At 37.7% G+C, this 18,622-nt stretch overlaps 1 protein-coding gene across 3 annotated transcripts in view; it reads right to left on the reverse strand.

Annotated features, from left to right (window-relative positions):
• The window catches only part of ICE1 (interactor of little elongation complex ELL subunit 1), a 38,392-nt gene extending 20,785 nt beyond the window's left edge, over nt 1-17,607 (reverse strand). The window contains exons 1-11 of one of the 3 annotated variants that reach the window (XM_077179529.1): nt 17,407-17,607; nt 16,600-16,658; nt 14,991-15,026; nt 14,527-14,544; nt 13,660-13,771; nt 12,508-12,584; nt 7,300-7,337; nt 5,363-5,445; nt 5,068-5,107; nt 4,923-4,979; nt 3,179-3,268 (exon numbers count right to left, since the gene is read on the reverse strand). In XM_077179529.1, the coding sequence (XP_077035644.1) occupies nt 3,179-3,268; nt 4,923-4,979; nt 5,068-5,107; nt 5,363-5,445; nt 7,300-7,337; nt 12,508-12,584; nt 13,660-13,771; nt 14,527-14,544; nt 14,991-15,026; nt 16,600-16,658; nt 17,407-17,592 (796 nt within the window). In that variant the 5' untranslated portion in view covers nt 17,593-17,607. Of the gene's footprint in view, nt 1-3,178; nt 3,269-4,922; nt 4,980-5,067; nt 5,108-5,362; nt 5,446-7,299; nt 7,338-7,434; nt 8,274-12,507; nt 12,585-13,659; nt 13,772-14,526; nt 14,545-14,990; nt 15,027-16,599; nt 16,659-17,406 lie in introns of those variants that run through there. The other 2 variants (XM_077179536.1, XM_077179539.1) reach the window with 2 other exon arrangements.
• Nucleotides 17,608-18,622: the final 1,015 nt, after the last annotated feature.

Consider the following 18,622-nt stretch of genomic DNA (forward strand, 5'->3'; position numbering starts at 1 on the left):
TCAACTCTTTGGCACCTTGGTCTGAACCTCAGGTCCAGGAAAAACCTTATTAATATTGAGCCCATCTCATTGGAAGGATCCTCACAAAGATCATATTTCACAGACAAATTTTACTCTATCCAGGGAATCACACTCTTGTTTGTTATGTGACTCAATGAAATGATAAAGTTTTCTCCTGAAATCTATAACCTGGAATCTAGTTCATGTAGCTTTGAACCCTTACACTGCCGCCTTCTCTCACTTCTGAGACATTAAGATTACTCTGATTTGAAAATACCATCAAAATCTATCATGTACTACTTGAAATATCTTCTTCATGCAAAGTGGAGAAAGAAGCAGAGATTACATAAGTGATCCAATGCTAAAATTAATTGCCTTGGTACTAAACAAACTGAATTTTACAACTCAAAACTTTACTCTTGATTGGGTACATTGCAAGGCAATTCTCTGTTGTAAGTTGTCCTCTACTCACTCCAAGCAACAAAGCAACTTTTTGAAACAAGTCTTGTGGTTTTTTCATCTCAAGAAGGACCAGATTAAGATGTGGTATTTTATAAAAATAAATAATCTAGCCATAGAATCTCATCTGATTTACAGCAAAAACTCATCAGCACAGTGATTACAGATGCCTGGAAGAAGCAACTGCACACTTCTCAAGAACAGTGGTGTTTCTCTGAGAAAAAAATTCCTCCACTGAAATTTTTAATGCCCTGAAAATGAGGCAGAATGTTTCAACCTGTATCCAATTATGTGAATTTCAGGATGCTTCATACACTAAATATTCTTTGAAGCTACAGGCAATATTCTGTTTTCTGAGACAGCAAATCTGATATTAAAGCAGACAACTCAAGTGCACTCCTTTCCATCTCTGCATTTAAGATCTACATGCAGCTTCTCCCCTATCCTGTATCCCCAAACAAAAAGATGAGCAGATAAGATGGGTATAGCTCCGTAGTAAGCCAAATTTAGCTCAGAACCCAGTTACAGAACACCTTTTGAAGAAGCTTGGCTCCTCCCAGACAGGGTCTTTACTTTTCTTCAGTGTCATCTCACCATTGCATATGAACAGAGCATGTTAGAGAACCCAACTTAGCAAAATATTCAGCGCCCAGCTGCAAGATTCTTCAAATGCTTCATTAAATGTTTATTCACAATGTAGGTGATTTTATGTCCCAACTATATGAGATAAAGTTTTCCAAAGACTAAAATACTATCAATGTTAATAATAACCTTAGATTATGGCCCAAGGTTACTGGACTGATGGTCAGATGCAGGTATTGTCAACTTTATTACTGGTAGATTTGTAACAGTACTACCAAATGCTTTTAAATTAAGTTTGGCAAACCTCCATTATCTTATGAGGCTTTCACAACAGCACATTTGGAAAGCCTCATGAGTCTTCCAATTTTCATATATGAACATATTCTTCAAGAAAACCATTCAAAGTAGTATCAACCTTAGCAGAACAGATAAGATGCTGATCCATAATGCAAAGCTTTGGGTATTGCGCAGCACATTTGAATATACTAAGAAATCTGTTAGAAGAAGTACATTTCTGAAAGGCTAGATCCAGGCAGCAGATGAACTGACATTCTCTGGAAAATATACTACCATCAAGCTGATCCGCTCTCTAGGTTGAAACTATTATAATATGGGCAAACTCATTAAGATCCTTTTTTTCCTAGAAGATTGCACCTGTAAACATAAGCACTTTGTTATTATGAATTCAAGGTAAAGGCCAGTTTCATAAGAGGATGAATAACCATATAGCTGTTCTAGGCTTGATGAGGGAAAAAAACAAACCAGTAAAAGGACAAAAGACTTATTTCTATGAAATCTAGCCATTCCAACAAAAGCATGGTCTAAGCTTAGAATTTTCTCCATACTGAAGTGGGAAGAAAGAAGGACTGGTTAGAAGAGACAGAGATAATTGCTTCCTTCTATGAAAGTACTGTCGTTTCCTTGAGAAGATATGAATAGGAAAGATGGAAAACAGTTTCTGAAATCTAAAGTTCCTCTTTTGGTGGATGGCAAAGGGATTACTGTGGAACCTGATACCCCTAAAATCATATATATTTTAAACTCTTCAGTTTCTTGTGCTTGTTCTTGTCACTTGATTGATCCTTGATCAAGACATTAAATTCAGAATTGCAGGGCACAAGTGCCTAGCTCAGTTTTAGAGCTGAAGCCATATGTTTGCTGCATTAAACTCATGGAAGTAAGGGTGACTACCAGGTTTATGAGCTGGTCCTTATATTTCAGCACCTCTTAAGCGGATTCCATTGGAATACATCTGAAGGCAGATTCATTGGGATCTACACTAGTAGCACATTTTCAGACTTAACAGGGTCTTTGAAAAGTTTATCTTCAAAGCTCTTAATGCTGCTGGGTACCTATCCCAGGCAGTATCTCTACACCTTTAGTTACAGAAAAATCAAAGTCGTAGAGTAACTGAAAAAACTAATAAAGCTTAATAAAAACATTCCAGAGATGCAACACAGAAATTAATGCAGTTTCAAGGCATCTATTACTCTTGAGTGCAGAAAGAAAATATCTGCTGTGTAAAGTTAAAGCAGTTAAAGTTTGCTGTGAATATGCATGTGGATAACTACTCAGATTATTTTTTATCATTATCTGAATATCACATTACAAAGAAGAAAATGGAGGTAACAGCTTCTTAAACCTTATAATTCATCTATGTTACCACGTATTTGTTTCAGACTAAAAGAGCCCATATGCACCTTCATTCACATTATATACTACAGATTTGATAACAATATAATAATAATGTTTTAACCATGAGATGAGTTTTGACTACTTACAAACAGTAAAAGAATTTGATTTCTTGATTGCAACAGGAAATTACAACAGCTTTTTAACAGAAGACAGTTCAAGTGTACTTACCCATTCAAATTAATATTTGTATTATTTTCAGATAATTCAGATTCTAATCACACATGTAATTGACCAGACAAAGACCAAGGAAAGTATTTAAGTCTTTCAAAAGAGTGTTACACAGTTACTACCCAACTGGAACCTATTCTCTGTAACAGTTAGTCTTCTTTTGTTGGATCATTCCTTATCCCAAATAGAAGCTGAAAGAAAATACCAACATTGCCTTTTGGTCAGAAAAGGAGAGAGTATCAAGAAAATTTCAAGACTTTGCATGCCATTGTACCTAACACAGGATCATTTTTCTCATTCTCTCTTTTTCCTTTTGCACTGTCAATGCACATCCGGAGTTGTTCTAATAAGAACATCGCTCTTCCTGTTAAAATAAATAAATAAAAAATCTATTATTTTAAATAAATTGATAGAATTGAACTAAGAATTTGTGTTTATTTTACTCAGAACACATACATGCCTACAACTAAATACAAAATACCTACAAAAATTAAAACAAGGCACAAGCTTCAGTGACAGTGAAATGCTAGATGCCATTTAGGGAATAGATCCTTTAGTCTGCTATGGGGATATGGCCAGTACAGTAACAGCTGGAGAATGCTTTACCTTTTCCTTTTCATAGGGAGTACTGCAAAAAGTTATAACAGCCCCCAAAGTAAAAGGTAAAACAGATTCAAATGTAGCATTAGCGAAATTAAACAGCTCTGTAAAACAAATCAAATTACATGAACCTGGGAGAAAATCTTCTACGAAGATGCGTATCACACTTCTGCTCACTCAGTAATAATTAATCTTAGTTTTATCATGTAATAGCACCATGTATCTGAACTAATTATCAGGCCACAACACTAGGAGACTGTCTACAGTTCTAACAGCACTATTGCTAGGTGATGTCAAACAACCTAGTTTCAGAGACAGAAGAGAAGTGGAGAGGGAAGAAAAACTCAAAACTGCAGTAAGATACAGAAGCACCTTATATACTTATGCCAAAAGTATCATAAATCCAACAATCAGGAACTGAGACTGTTTTTGTGCAAATTCTGTAAGTCAAAGGCCATGGCAAACTGCTATTATTTTATGAAGAGACATATTAAAAAACAGTCAGCATATACAAGGCAAACCTACCAAATTTTGCTAAAGAGCTAATAACAACACTACCATTTACTCATTATTAAGAAATCCTTGCTGCTATTTGAAGCTCAAATTAATGTTCAGATATTAATTTTCCTATTTTGCCATTAATTAAAAATCAAAGGATTAAATTTGGTACCAATTCAGTACAATCCAAAAGTAAAAAATATGCCAAGACACACACAAACTGACAAGGTGTGGCTTTTTTAAAAACATTTAATTTCTGCAACAAACCTATTTTGCAAAGCAAGAAATAGAACAGTGAAGTTCTTTTGCCTCAAAACAGCCTTCAGCATATCTAAACAGTTCAAAAGCAGTACCAGCACTTTAAAAGACTGCAAAAAATACAAAAAATAAATTTGCCTAAAGTTTGGCCTCAGTACTTTGGAGGAAGTTTTCAAGGAGTTTGCTCCATTAGAGTTAGATTCAGGAAATTTGTAGCATGTATTTTAGATCACTAAAACAAAGTCAATAAGATAAAATACAACTATACCTCCTGTATTTCCACTTGATTTTCCAAGTCTCACATAGAAATTTTACCGTATTACTCTCCTATTTGGTGCTTTATGATTTCAGTAAGCTTCAGAGGGATTGTTAGTGTTTTTTTTCAGTGTTTGCATTTTGTTTTATAATTGCACATCAGCTGACTTCACATATGCACAGGGTAGACTAGTCATTTTTATGAATCAAGAGTTTTCCTTGCTGAAAAACTGAAAATAGTAATCTATTGGATTGGTCCTTCATCAGTGTAACCTACTTGTATCAACCACATCTGCTCTTATAGCACTTTAGCAGTATCCCGTTTCCAAAATTGCAGCTCCAGAAGAGCTGCGATAAATTCGTAACAATTGGTTCCACACAGAGAATGGACTTGCAAAAAGTCTTACCTTTGTCTATATACGTTGCAAGATCTTCACTTGAACTCTGAGTTTCTGCATGTTTAACTATTAAAAAGAGGAGAGGTGGAAAGAAAATATTCAAATGGAACAATACCACATACAAATTCAAAGGCATTCAAACATAAGCACTTACATTTTCTGCACTTCTCTTTAATTACACCATCAAGTTTTCCCTGTTAAAATGAAGAAGTACAGAATTTTTATGCCATACATATTTCTTAGAACATCAGTTCCTAAAGAGCATGAAATCTATATCAACATTTCTGAAGTTGGAAAATTTCTCTCTTACAGTGAATTGCTAATGTTTAATATTCAATATTCCCCCAAAAATGTAATTTTACTATTTCAGCACCTATTACACTAATAGCTTCTTTCTTTCCCCCAAAAATACTAAAAGAAGTTTCACACAAAGACAAGGAAAGCCTTACTTGTACTTTTTTCAGCTCCTTTTCAAGCCTTTTCTTTTCAGTTTTTAGTTGTCTGAAGTCCTGTGTATGTTTTGTTGCAGCCTCTTCAAAAAAGAGAACCAAAATTCAATTTAAAAACTACACTGTAAAGAGGCCACTAATTTAAGTGGTGCTGGTATAGTAGTTCCCTAGTTTGCAAATAAAGTCACCAGAAAAAAACAGATAGTGTGAAATACAGATCTACTGAAGTTATATATTGGTTCATTCGGACAATATCTCATGCATAAAAGTATGTTGCCTTCTACTGTATAATTACTGTTTTGAACCACAGCAATACATTTATTAGTTTTCTCAATTATATGCAAGAATGAAGAGTGGGTCATATTGTAATGATATTGTACTGTAGAACAATAAATATACATCAAGTATATTGTTGAAAAAAGGAGATAAAATTGAGTTGCAAGGGTTTTTTACAGTTTTACTCTCTTATTTAAATAAGAGCTCTGGTTCAAAGATGAACACACCACAGCCAGCTGCATTAGAAAGATACATAAAGCACTCAAAACTAATAGAGAAGAGGACCTTATCTCTTAATGTCTAACAGACACCAGGCAAGAGTGCAGATGGGTGGAAATAGAGGGTATAGGGTAGGTGAGAACTGAATGCAAGGTTCCTAGGAAAATTCTTAGGTGACAGAGTCAGCAGAGAGAACTCCTGAGAGTTCAGTTTGATTACTTATATATGGATAGGAAAGAAAAGAAATGGAATCTTCCTGCTGATCAATCAGAAGAGAGCCTATTAAAATAAAAGGTTTTAAAAAGGAACCTTGAGTGGTAAGCTAACAAAAAAACCAATAATGGCAAAATTTCATACTGCCAAAAGATACAATGTTTGAGATATTTAATGAACATAGAAAAAACCAAAAGAGATAAAATAGTCACTGAAATTGGACCTAACACATACTGTCTCTCAGTATTTTGTTCTAGTTCTGCCAGAATTTGAGATTTTGGAGGCAAGTGTGTAAAAAGCCTGGCTGTCCTGCAATGGAACTCCAAAATTCTCATCAAAATAAACACCTTGTACCTGCACTTTACAGTAAGATTCAGGGGGTTTCTAACACTAAGATATGTCACTCAGTTCACTGTATTTTGAACTATGGTAAGCACAGCTAAAATATGCATGATATGAATGCAAATATCTGCCTTGCCAATTGATGACACAGCAAGTGAAGTCTCAGAAAGTCTTCCTCACAAACAAGAAAAACACAGGGCCATGAAGCCAATGCTTTTTCTCCACGTAAAAAAAAGCAAACAAACTAACTAACTAACCAACTAAAATACAAGTGCCAGACCATTTCAAAGTCAGAAAACACACATATATTTGTGTGTTTTGGAACACCAAATACTTTAATATGAACATAAACATGAACAATCCTGCCAGGATTATTAGAGCACATGGAGCACATGGCCTGTGAAAACAGTCTTATTGAACTAGACTTAATCAGCCAGAGGGGAAAACATAACAAATCATAGAAAGAATACAAGAACAGCTTTCCTGTACAAAGAGGTATCAAGAAGATGGAATGAGACTGTTAATGAGATTGTTCAATCAAGAAGATGGAACGAGACTGCTGTATGGCAGACATTAGGTGTAAACTGAAACATGGGAGTTTTCAACATGTTACTGAACCAAGTTGCCTACAGATGCTGGTAACACTCCATCCTTTGAAGTTTTCATGACTAGAAGTTCCCTTCCAACTTCATCTGAGTCATGCCTAAGACACTCAGCAGAAAATATTCTGGAGGAGGGCTGATATAAATCAGAGACTAAGCACCCCACATAGTACTGGCCTGCCTTGTTCCTTGGGCATCAAAGTTAAAGTCACAATTCCTCTGGACAGAAAAGGAAAAAAGAGATTATCTTACTGTACTGTTGTCCTACTCAATGTAGAAAGTTACCTTCAAGTTTTTTCACTTTAGTTTCCAGTTTCTTTCTCCTGTTAAAAAAACCACATTAACAGAACATTTTTTAAAATAGAACTATGTTGCATGAAAAGTCAGAAAAAAAAATCTAGCCATTCAAAGAAAACACACCTCCTATACCCAGGACCTTGTGAGATCAATGAGTCCCTGAAGTTGAAAAATCAAATTGGTGCCATGTTGCTGGCATTCTCACACAAACAGCTGTATCTGTTACAGAGGCAAAGTTTGCTTTTAAGAGAGTCAATCCACTAAATATACCTTTAGCAACAACCCAGTATTAGAAATACAACCGCAGAAAACTGACTTCGGTTTTTGCATTTCTAAGATGTAATGCAGACAGGTTAGCTTTACTCCTTAAAAACAATCAACAATCATTGCTTACAATGAATAATATCTAAGCAATGATATAATCAGGAATAACCCTCAGGATGACTTATGTCCCAAACCTTTTTGTTCAGAACATCCAGATACTTTAGACTAAAGTCAAACCAAAGGAAAAAACATGAAGCATCCCAAACAATTTTTACTTCAACATTTCCAATCCTACCTTATATGTAAAACACACAGAACTGGAAAATAAATAAATAGAAAATAGAAAAATACACATTTCTATTATTTTCTTCTACTAAATTCTAATATTCCAGAAATTGTTTTTGAACTGTTGTGGTAAGTAGACAATTCTACCAATGATCACTGATCACTTTCATGAAGCAGAACAGAGTTAATTTATTCCCCATATTAAAACCTGTGTAATAGATTGAGACTTACCATCTAAGCCTTTCTGGATGTTCAGGCTTTAATTACCACTTCAGACAATAACCAAAATATATTCAAAAATCCACTCATAAATTGTATGATTGACCACCTTTTGCATGTTCAGTAGTCAAAGTATTTATAGTATAAAGTAATAGACCAAGGATTCTGTGCCTTCTCAGCCTGAAGAGGTTCATACTTACTTTCCTATATGATGGCTTTGACAGTCAAGCCATAGGTGAGAATTTCAGCAAAATTCCTCATAAAATACCTTTATAGAAAGAAATAAGGGGAGGCAGGGGAGGGGGGAGTTGTCCTTTAGAAAACAGGACGTAATAAACTTCTGTTTCTCTGTAGATTATCTTCAAGTGAATGCACAGAAGTACTACATATGCAATGCATGGACACTGGAAGCAAGATAAGTTGACACAGGAAGACCACAGAGATGCTGTTTACCATTGCTGGGAGAAGACTCATGCAGCCAAAGCTCAATTAGAATTCAAGCTGACCAGTACTCTGAAGGACACAAAAGGGGCTTTTTAAAATATCTTAACAGCAAATGGAAGATCAGAAATAACATCAGTCCATTGCTTCATGAGGTTAGTCACATCACAAATAGGGATGCAAAGCAGAGATATTTAATGCCTTCTTCACATCTGTCACCAATGACAGACCCTGGGACTCCCAGAAACCTGTGCTGGAAGACCATGAGTGGCTTGTTTAGCTCAGGAAAGAGAAGGCTGAGGGGTGACCTCATCACAGTTTACAACTTCCTCAGCAGGGGACAGTGGAGAGGAAGGTGCTTATCTCCTCTCTCTGGTGACCAGTGACAGGACAGAAGGAAATGCAGTCAAGCTGCACTAGGGAAGTTTAGATGGGACATCAGGAAAATGTTCTTCAGGCTCCCCAGGGAAGCAATCATTGACATCAAGCCTGACAGAGTTCCAAAAGCACCTGAATGATAGTCTTAGTCTTACAGCTTAGTTTTAAGTAGTCCTGCGAGGAGAATGGAGTTGGACTCAATGATCCTCACAGGTACTTTTCAACTTGAGATTAAAAAAAACTAGGATACAAATAACAAGAATCTGAACAAACAGAAACAAAGTGCCAACATTATCATTGCAATAATATTTATAAATTAAGTAATTACATTTACATATACAGAACTATACTAATTTCATCAACACACAACTACATGAAGAAAATAGGTAGATGTTAAATCTAGCAATTTACAAAAAGCAGTTTGCAGATGATGCATTTGGGCAGAACTCCTTTTATGTTACCCAACTCAAGTTCCTATCTGATCCTTAAGATACATGCACAACTGCAGCTGACAGAATGCTATGCTAACAGAAGTTGTACTCCATGGGAACTGCCATCCCTGTAGAATATTCAGATCTCAAGTAGACAGTCCTGAGCAAGCTAACTTTAACACTGGCTCTAAATAGCAGACTGGACCAAAGGACATGAGTGATAATTTCTCACCTAAGTTTTTAATAGTACCTGTAAATTAACAGTAATTTTATGCACTATTCACTATTACTCTGATTTTGAAAAAATTCAGCTTTCAAATTACTGAACTCATATGACCTACTGCTTCAAATGGCCTCAGTATCAGAGGTATACAAAACAGCTATGGCATCACAGAATTGAGGCTGAGGTGGCAAGAATCCACTGGAAGTTATGGTGTTCAACCCACACTGCTCAAGCAGGGCCACCTACAGCTCACTGGCCAGGACCATTTCCAAATGGCTACTGAATATTTCTAAGGATGGTAAGGCCACAAACTCCCAGGGCAATCTATGGAAGTACTCAGTCATTCTCACAGCAAAAAGTGTTTCCTGATGTTCACAGCAAACATGACCTTCTTTGTCTTATTCTGTTCCCATTGCCTCTTGTCCTATCACTGAGGTCCAAGGAAGTGAGCCTGGTTCTTTTTTCTTTACACGCTCCCTTCAGGTATTTATAGACATTGGTAATACCACCCCTGAGTCTTTTCTTCTCTAGACTTAACAGTCCCAGTTCTCTCAGCCTTCTGTCACGGGAGAAATGCTACTATTCCTAATCATCTTCATGGTCCTTCACTGAACTCACTCCCATATATCCATGTCTCCCTTGTATTGAGAAGTCCAGAACTAACATAGTATTTTAGGGGTGGCATCAGAAGTGCTGAGCAGAAGAGAATAGCATCTCCCTCAGCCTGCTGGCAAAACTCACTGAAAACCAAGATACTGGTACCTCTTTGCCACCAGTGTGTATCGCTGGCTCACATAATGAAATCATCCCAAGCTGCTGTCCACCAGCACATACTGGTGATTGTTCCTCATCAGGTGCTGGGCTTCACACTTCTCCTTGCTGAGAAGTTACCTCATTTCTTCAGCCTGTCAAGCTTGTGCTGGATAGCAGCATGCCCCTGTGGCCCATCAGCCACACGTGTGCCATTGGCAAGTTTGCTGACAGTAGGCTCTGCCCCATCATGCAGATCACTAACAAGATGTTAAACTGGAGTAGACTCACTGTGCAGCCCTCTCTGTCTCCCCCTAGGGTAGTATTATCTACTGGTCTCCAACCAGACTTTGCACAGTGTTCATCATCACACTCAAGGCCCAGCCATTCAGCCAGTTTTTGTTCCACTGTCTGCCCATCCAGCCCCTACAGCACCAGCCTAATGGGCTATGATGAGGCTATTATGGGAAATGGTGTCAGAGATCTTATTCCCTGTCAGACACTAGCCACTGCTCTCCCCTGATCTAGAAAACATGTCAATTTATAAGGTCAGTGAAGCACAACTTCCCCTTGGTGAAGACATGCTGTCTACTCTAGAGCTTCTTGTCCTTCATGTGCCTGAAAATGAGTTCAAGGATGACCTGCTACATCACCTTCCCAGGGATCAAAGTGAGGCTGACTAGTCAGTAGTTCCCTGGCTCCTCCTTCTTGAAGATATGAGTGACAGGGACAAACATTATATCTATACTGACACAATAAATTGCCAGCACATCAGAGTGGTCAGTTCCCTCTTAAGATGCAGTTAGCAATGGGGTAGCTGCTCTCTGCTCTCTTAGATAAGACAATGTACTGAACATTTCATAAAGCTCACAGTACATTGAGTACGTCTATATGTGAAGTTAGTGCAGAATGGCTGAAGAAATGACAACAATCCTAGTCTCCTCATACAGTCTTTTGGGTAATGGCTTGCTGCTCTGCTTGTGAACACTGTATGTTTCACAAGTCATGTAAAGAGACTAGTGTACTTCTTTGGAGAAATGCTTCAGTCACTTGATCATCTCTGTGGACCTTCATTAGACTCTCTCCAGTATACCCATAAACCTGTACAAAAAAGCCCAGAACTGGGCACAGTACTTCAAGGCATGGCCTACACAGTACTGAGCAGGAGAGAACCAATCACTTCCCTCGACCGGCTGGTAGCACCAAAATAGCTTAGAAACACCAAAGTTAAAAATGATAACCAGCTTATATGGAAGCAAGGAGTCAGCAGCAGGAGTCCCATTGGGATGTGTGCTAGAACACATCAGAAATAAAAGTTGACTACAAAATCAAAAGGGTCTTAGAATTCCAAGTCATTAGAGTGCAATTTGCTTGTGTAAATGCAAAGTGATGCACATGAAGAAAAATAACCACAACTACCAACACCTTGCTATATATTAGCTGGTTCTCTTTTGAGAGCATGAGAACCTTCCCACACAATACTGAGAAGTCACAGTTCCCTGATATAGGTGATTTAAAGGTTAAAAATATTAGAGGATTAAAAAGCAATTAGACAAGCCCATTAGAGTATGTATCAAGAGCTGTAAGAGTTAACACACACATATGCTCCAGGCAAGGAAACCTTTGACTGACTGCTTACTGGAAAAACAAACTTTGGGAATTAACAAGGCACAGTTTCAGAATACTCTGTATTATGGCAGCAAAAATTACTTTTGCACTTTTGGTGCCAAATCCCTCCTGCTCATTTCCAAACATGGCAGACAGTTCACTATGAATTGCTGAGCTGTTACATTAAAATAATTATTTTAAGGACTGATTTTAGTACAGACCACTTTGGCAATATTATTCTTATACTGCCTCAGAGACTTAACAGCAAAACTGAAATGGATGGCAATAACAAAAAGCTGAAACTAAGAACCATTTAGAACTGGAGAAACTACAGCTTTTTTTCAATTTCATCCTGTTCTTAAAGACTTTCAATAAACAACCACATAAAGCCACTTCATGTCAAGACAATAAATAAAGTAACACTGCACTCAAAAGAGTTTGCTACAATACTTAGGATCATTCTTCCATCAACTCCTTGTTCTAAGAACCCATAAGTACAAAAATTTTAGTGAGATGGAAAGCATAACTAGATAAGGTACATTATCAAGTTTGGAAGAGGTAAGAGAGGCAAAGAAAGGTTGAGAAAAAACAACTCACACAGCATCACTGTTTAATATTTCTTCTTTAATTTTAACATATTCCAGTTGGGTCTCCTGATAAATCTTGAGAGAATTCTGAAGAAGGAAAGCACAGTTAAAATATGTCCATTCTGAGGGCAAAAAAAAATGGCAGACATCTTACCTCTTCTAATGAAAACAGTGCCTGGCCAAAAAAGTATAAGTATATTCAATAAGAAAAGAAGCAAGTTGGAAAGTCAGGTTATCTTCTTTCTTTAAAGGCAAAAGTTATAACAAACAAACACATTAATCTCTTTATGTCTATCTTTTGAGTACATGCCTTCAACACCTAGCTGGATAGGAACTTGAAGCTGAAATCAAGATCTTAACTATTATACACTATACATTTTTCTGAAAAAGTGCCATCAGGACATCAGCTACGAATGCTTGTTGAGGGAAGAGCAGTTATAAAATCATTCTAACACAGAACACTAACTACGTACAGCAACAAGACAAATGTTAGTATCTTCATTATAAAAAAGCTACAAGAAAGAAAGTGGGGTATTTTCTTCAGGAATTATAATAATGTCTAGAAAATACATACATGTAGGTAATTTGAACAATCTAAACCTTCTTCCCTGTAGACTAAACCTCAGCTAAGCGATGGGAGAGAAATTAGGAATAAACTTCAGAAGCTAATGATGTAAAACATATGTTCAAAAAGGTAACAGAAGCACAACACTATTCTGCACAGACCCTCTTTCTTGGCACCTTTCCACTAGTGCAAGTTATATTCAATAATCTGACAAGATCAGAGCAGAAAACCAAAGGAGTCTGAATGTTTCTCATTCCTTCCTTCCTTCCTTCCTTCCTTCCTTCCTTCCTTCCTTCCTTCCTTCCTTCCTTCCTTCCTTCCTTCCTTCCTTCCTTCCTTCCTTCCTTCCTTCCTTCCTTCGTGAGGAAATAACCAAATAATCTGATCAAAAATTTTAAGAACTACAACAACCTAAACTTATTGCCTCACTGAAACCTGAAGTAATTTAATTAATTTCACCTAACTTCACCAGAGCTACCTGTCCCAGTGAGCTGGAAGTAAGAACAGAGCTCATTAAAAGTCAGCTTCATTAAGATGAGCATTAGGAATATGCATTTCTTTCAACAGAAAAAGCTCAAGTTATTTAAACAAGCACACCTTTTTTTCTTCCAACTCTGCCTTCAAGGAACCCAACTCTTCCTGACACTTTTCCAGAGGCAGAATTTTCTGTAACATCTTCTCCACTTGGCAACGAAGAGCAGAGATCTCTCTGAAATTAGATGTGCAATTAAAAAAGTTGCCAAAACCACAGATGCTTTGAAACTCACCATTCTGATTCTTCAATCAAACATCGGAGTATTTTGCTTTTATCCTATGGAAAAAATGCTGTAAGAGATACCTAAAAACTTTAATAGTTTCAGTGTTCTTATTTTTCCACCTATTTAAAGAAAATCCAAGATCTGACTTAAAAGCACTACACTGAACCCAAAGCTAGAAGCAAGCAGATGGCATGTGCCACAGAAGTATGCTGCCTACATTAAAGTGCCAGTAATAAGTGTCTCTGCATACACAGTGCTGTAAAGTAAGAGCAGAGTCCAAATGCAGTGTTTTTCAACAGGCAGGTTGGACTCCATAAAAATTATATGCTGCCTCTTCCTCTATAACCACAGAGTAAGCAAGGGCACACAGACCCAACTCTTAAGTCAAAAGGCTTCACACAAATATGGACGCTCGAAATAGCCATACATTTAACTGCCACCAAAAGATGAGCTTCACATCTCCACTTGGACTCTCACTAGCCCAGGGCCAGGAAAGAATCCCACACATGTATTGTAGAGGAAGGACAGATTTTTCTCCTCATCATACCTTTGCTAACTATGGCCTAGGAAGCATGGTAAAAGTACCATACTAGAAGTGCAGCTTAGACCTATGGCTGTTGCTATGACACCGTCAGACTCCTAAAACTAACCACAACACAGAGAATATAGTAATACATCTTTAGTAGACAATATAAATCCAACTTACCGTTCAGCAAATTGAAGCTGTAATCTCTTGTTAAGGTAGAAATTAAAAACAGTTTATCAAATGTCCTTAAGTATATTTCAATCCAACTGCAACTTGCAAAGAGACATCCAGTAAAGACTTCCTCCCAGAAAAAAAACTCCCCAAGACTTGCAGAACTAAGTGTTTATATATGCATTTCAATACATTTGAAGTGAATAAGAAGAGTTTCTTCTGTTACATGAAAAAGATTGAGTAATTCTCAGCAACTCAGATTTCAAATAGACTACCTTAAATCATATAGCAGAAATAGGCGTATCTTAAATGGATAGTTTTAATTCCAAAGGCCTGTTTTCTTTACAAAATCCACCCAGTTTGTTCTTTATTAGAGACATCATCTCATAACCTAAACAGAAAGCCTCAAGCCCTTTTATAAATGTTTTAGGTATACTAATCCTGTAAGAACACAAAGAGAAAACTAAAGGATATCAGTGCATTTCTGTTGATACTCTGTCAGCAAACGACTGTAAGAAAAGAAAAAACCCAGACATTACTCATTTTCTCATCTGATTTTGACAATCATATGTTAGGGTATCTTTCCTTTTGCTTTATAGATAAATAGAGAAAGTGTAAGATTGGTTTAAATTTTCTGATAGTAGTCAATACAACCCTTTGATTTCATTAAGCCATTCAAACCTCAAATCAAACTGCTTTAAGTAGGAAAAAAAAACAACTGGCGATTACATGAAGTTGTAGTCATTAACTAATTGCAGCTTTAAAAAAAAAGTATTGCTTAGATAAAGGAAATAATATACATATATATATATATATAAATATATATAAATATATATATAAAACACGTTTCCATACTTGAAAGGATGTTTTCCTAAAAAAGAACACACATCTCAGAGAAAGTTTGAAAGACCCTAAAAGGCTTTAATCTTTATATTATTCTCCTAGCAGCCATAAAGGGTAACATTTAGCCTGATGCAAGAAGGCCATGGGACAGCACCAAGGAAAGCTACTCCTTTCTTTTCTCAAATATTATGTTTTTTAAGAACCGAGAAAAGAAAGGACAAGAAAGAGTAATACCATGGGAGTTACCCTAATACAGAGAGGGCTGCATTACTTTCTATTGCAATAGTTAAGAGCAATCCAGTAAAGCAAAAAAGAAAGGCTGAGCTGCAAGTAGCTAAAGAAGAGGCAATTTCCTCAAGAAATATATGCACTGGCAGAAAGAAGAGGGACACAAAATTCAGAGGTCAGAAAAGAAATTACAACAGAGTAAAGGAGCTTTGAAAAAAGGATCCTAGCTAAGAGACCCAGTGTGTGCTAGCTGAAATACTCTGGAAATAGAATGCAGAACTGTCATTTAGATTCACTAAAGCCAGATTGACATGCATCTAGAAAAGGATACATAAGAAACAAACCACTAAAATTAGGAGCCATTGCATGGACATTAGGGCCATAGTATGGAGGTAAACATAACATATCTTGATATATTATTCCATACAATATGTTGATGGGTTTTGAGAAGAATTGGAAGCAAGCACAGAAAAGAAAGCAAACTGTAAGAAGGATTTTATAATCATATCATTCTGAACAATGTTCAGCTTCACTTTTCACATTCTGATATTTAATCCCAACAGAATTTCAGAATTTAATAATTAGACTAAATTCTGCTGCAAAAGTTCATATCTGTACTAAACTTTTAGTTCCCACATTCTTCACCACAGAAAAATTAAATAAGCAAGCACAATTAAATGAACAAAATGAATATCAATAAATATCATCTGCTTCTGCCTTAAATAAATAAATAAATATCTTCAAAGAGTTGCTTCTGCCTGTACTTCTAATAATATTACAGGTACACAAAATAGCTCTGTTTACTGTCATTATACACAGATGTTTTACAGAATAAATTAGTCTTACAGTCTAGATTTAGGACATGTTCATGAAGAACTCTCATTTTGAGAAGCATTTAGTGTAGTGCACAAGCGAATATTCACATTCCAAAAATCATATCTCCTGCATTGCTGTAAGTACTTAAGAATAAAACCCAAACAAACAAACAAAACCGCATGCAATTGTACTTACTCTCCATCAATTATTTTTTGCTTCAATGCAATTAATGCAGCTACATATTCATTCATATTCTGTAAGGAAGAGTCTCAAGTCAGTAAAGAACTTACACCCCAAAAATCAGTACTGTAAATAACCCCTAATCCAATGGCTAATTTTATAGAAAATACAATAAACTGTCTTTAATCACGCAGAGAATGCAGGCTCCACAAGTAAGTATGCATCTTTAAGTGAGGCTTTGCTACAAAAGCTCTTCAAACTTTGCCTCTGCAGTAGATTATGTACTAAATCCCTATAACTTTTTCCGTCAAAATTCAATTGACCTTTGGCAGAATATCAGCAATAAACATTAGCTCACTTGAGTCTACAGATTTTCCAGTTTCTCATCCATACTCATTCTAAGTGTGTCCTATGAAGTCTCAACAGGACCTTCTCTTCATTGAAAGGAAAAATAAAAATTACCCAAAGCGTAATACCATAAAAATACACACTCTCTTAAGAGCCCTCAAGGAAGTAAATTCTAAATCCTTATACTGCATCGAAGCAAAGCCAAGAGGACACAACTAGAAATTCCCTGATAGATCCCACTAAGCACGTCGCAGAGACACGAGCTAATTTTCCACACTTCGCCTAGCTAAAACTCGACATTGCTGCTACTTTGAGATCCCGTTTACCACGCACGCTATCCGCGTTTCCGACGGCACAGGGAGTGGTGACTGTGGTACCCGACACTTCTCGCCAGCGGCCCGGCGCTGATCCACTACCTCGTCTGTGAGCAAAAACCCCACTCCAAGCGCCACAGGGACGGCGGTCGATGCCTACCTGCTGGAGAACACCGCAGTTCGCGCAGGCCCTGCCGGCGGCCGCAGTTCCGGCCGGCGGCGGTGGCGTCTCTCCAGGCATCATCGTGCCCACGCCTCCGTGCGGCCCCGAGAGCGATGCGTGTGCGCCGCTCCATGGCGTCACACACCGCGCCACCGCTTTAGCAAGGACCCAGCTCGCCTTCATCTCCTCAAGAATGCTGTCCACTGCTGCCTGACTATTAGCAGCAGCAAAGAGTGGTCTCTGCAGAGACTGAGCGTTGAAAGCAACTGGTGGAGAGCGACTTAGTCCAATGAAAGGCACGGCCTCAGCCACGCCCTTCTACCACTACTAATATTTTGCCTTCTTCTAGGTGCGGGCACTTTTGGTAAGGGAACTACTGTGGGCCTGACGCAGGTGCGGAATAGGGCAGCTTCTTTCACCTGGCACGAGAGGAGGGACGGAGCCGCCGCTGGAGCGTCGCGTGGGGGGGAAAGGTGGGGCTGCGCGCGCAGGGGCGGCTGTTCCGTGACAGTGCGGCCGCGCTCTGTAATAAATTACACGAGGCCAGGCCGGGCAAACCTGAGCTCCCCTGCAGCCGGAATCACCGAACATTGGTCTCGGTGATCCGCGACGAGCCTGAGGTGATACCGAAATCGGCCGGAAAATAAACTAATAGAATTTGAAAGCCGGCATTCTTTATTACAGCTTTGGGAGGATAGCTCCTCTAATCGGATGTGTGTAATGAAACTACTACAGGGCATTAATTCTATCATGATCATACATATTCATTACAACTTGCTTCTTAGCTAATAGGTAAACATCACTGGCGTAGAACTAATTTGCATGCGTCCGCCTCCTGTTGGAATTCCTTTTATAGTGCTAGACGGTCATCTAAAGGGGTCTATGATGCTCGTACTCACTGAGTGTCCCAATATTACAGATGACCTTCCTTTGAACATTTTTTTTTGGGCCCGCGTTGTTGCTTCTTGTTACGTAACTTTGCCAAAAAATCTTACTATATTCCTCATTATTTATCCACTGGTTCCAGCCACGTTTATCATCTTGTGCATACTTTTACATTCTTTTGGGTTTGGGTTGGTTTTTTTTGCTAGTTTTCAAACTCTATCTAGGAACTGAAGGAGAACTGAAAATTTAGATTCTCTGTGTTATCTCTCAGGAGCTAATCACCCTTGTTACAGGGTGATTCTCTCTGCTCCCATGCTGCCAAGCTAGA

The sequence above is a fragment of the Agelaius phoeniceus genome, chromosome 1, assembly GCF_051311805.1.
Source record: "Agelaius phoeniceus isolate bAgePho1 chromosome 1, bAgePho1.hap1, whole genome shotgun sequence".
Taxonomy (NCBI): domain Eukaryota; kingdom Metazoa; phylum Chordata; class Aves; order Passeriformes; family Icteridae; genus Agelaius; species Agelaius phoeniceus.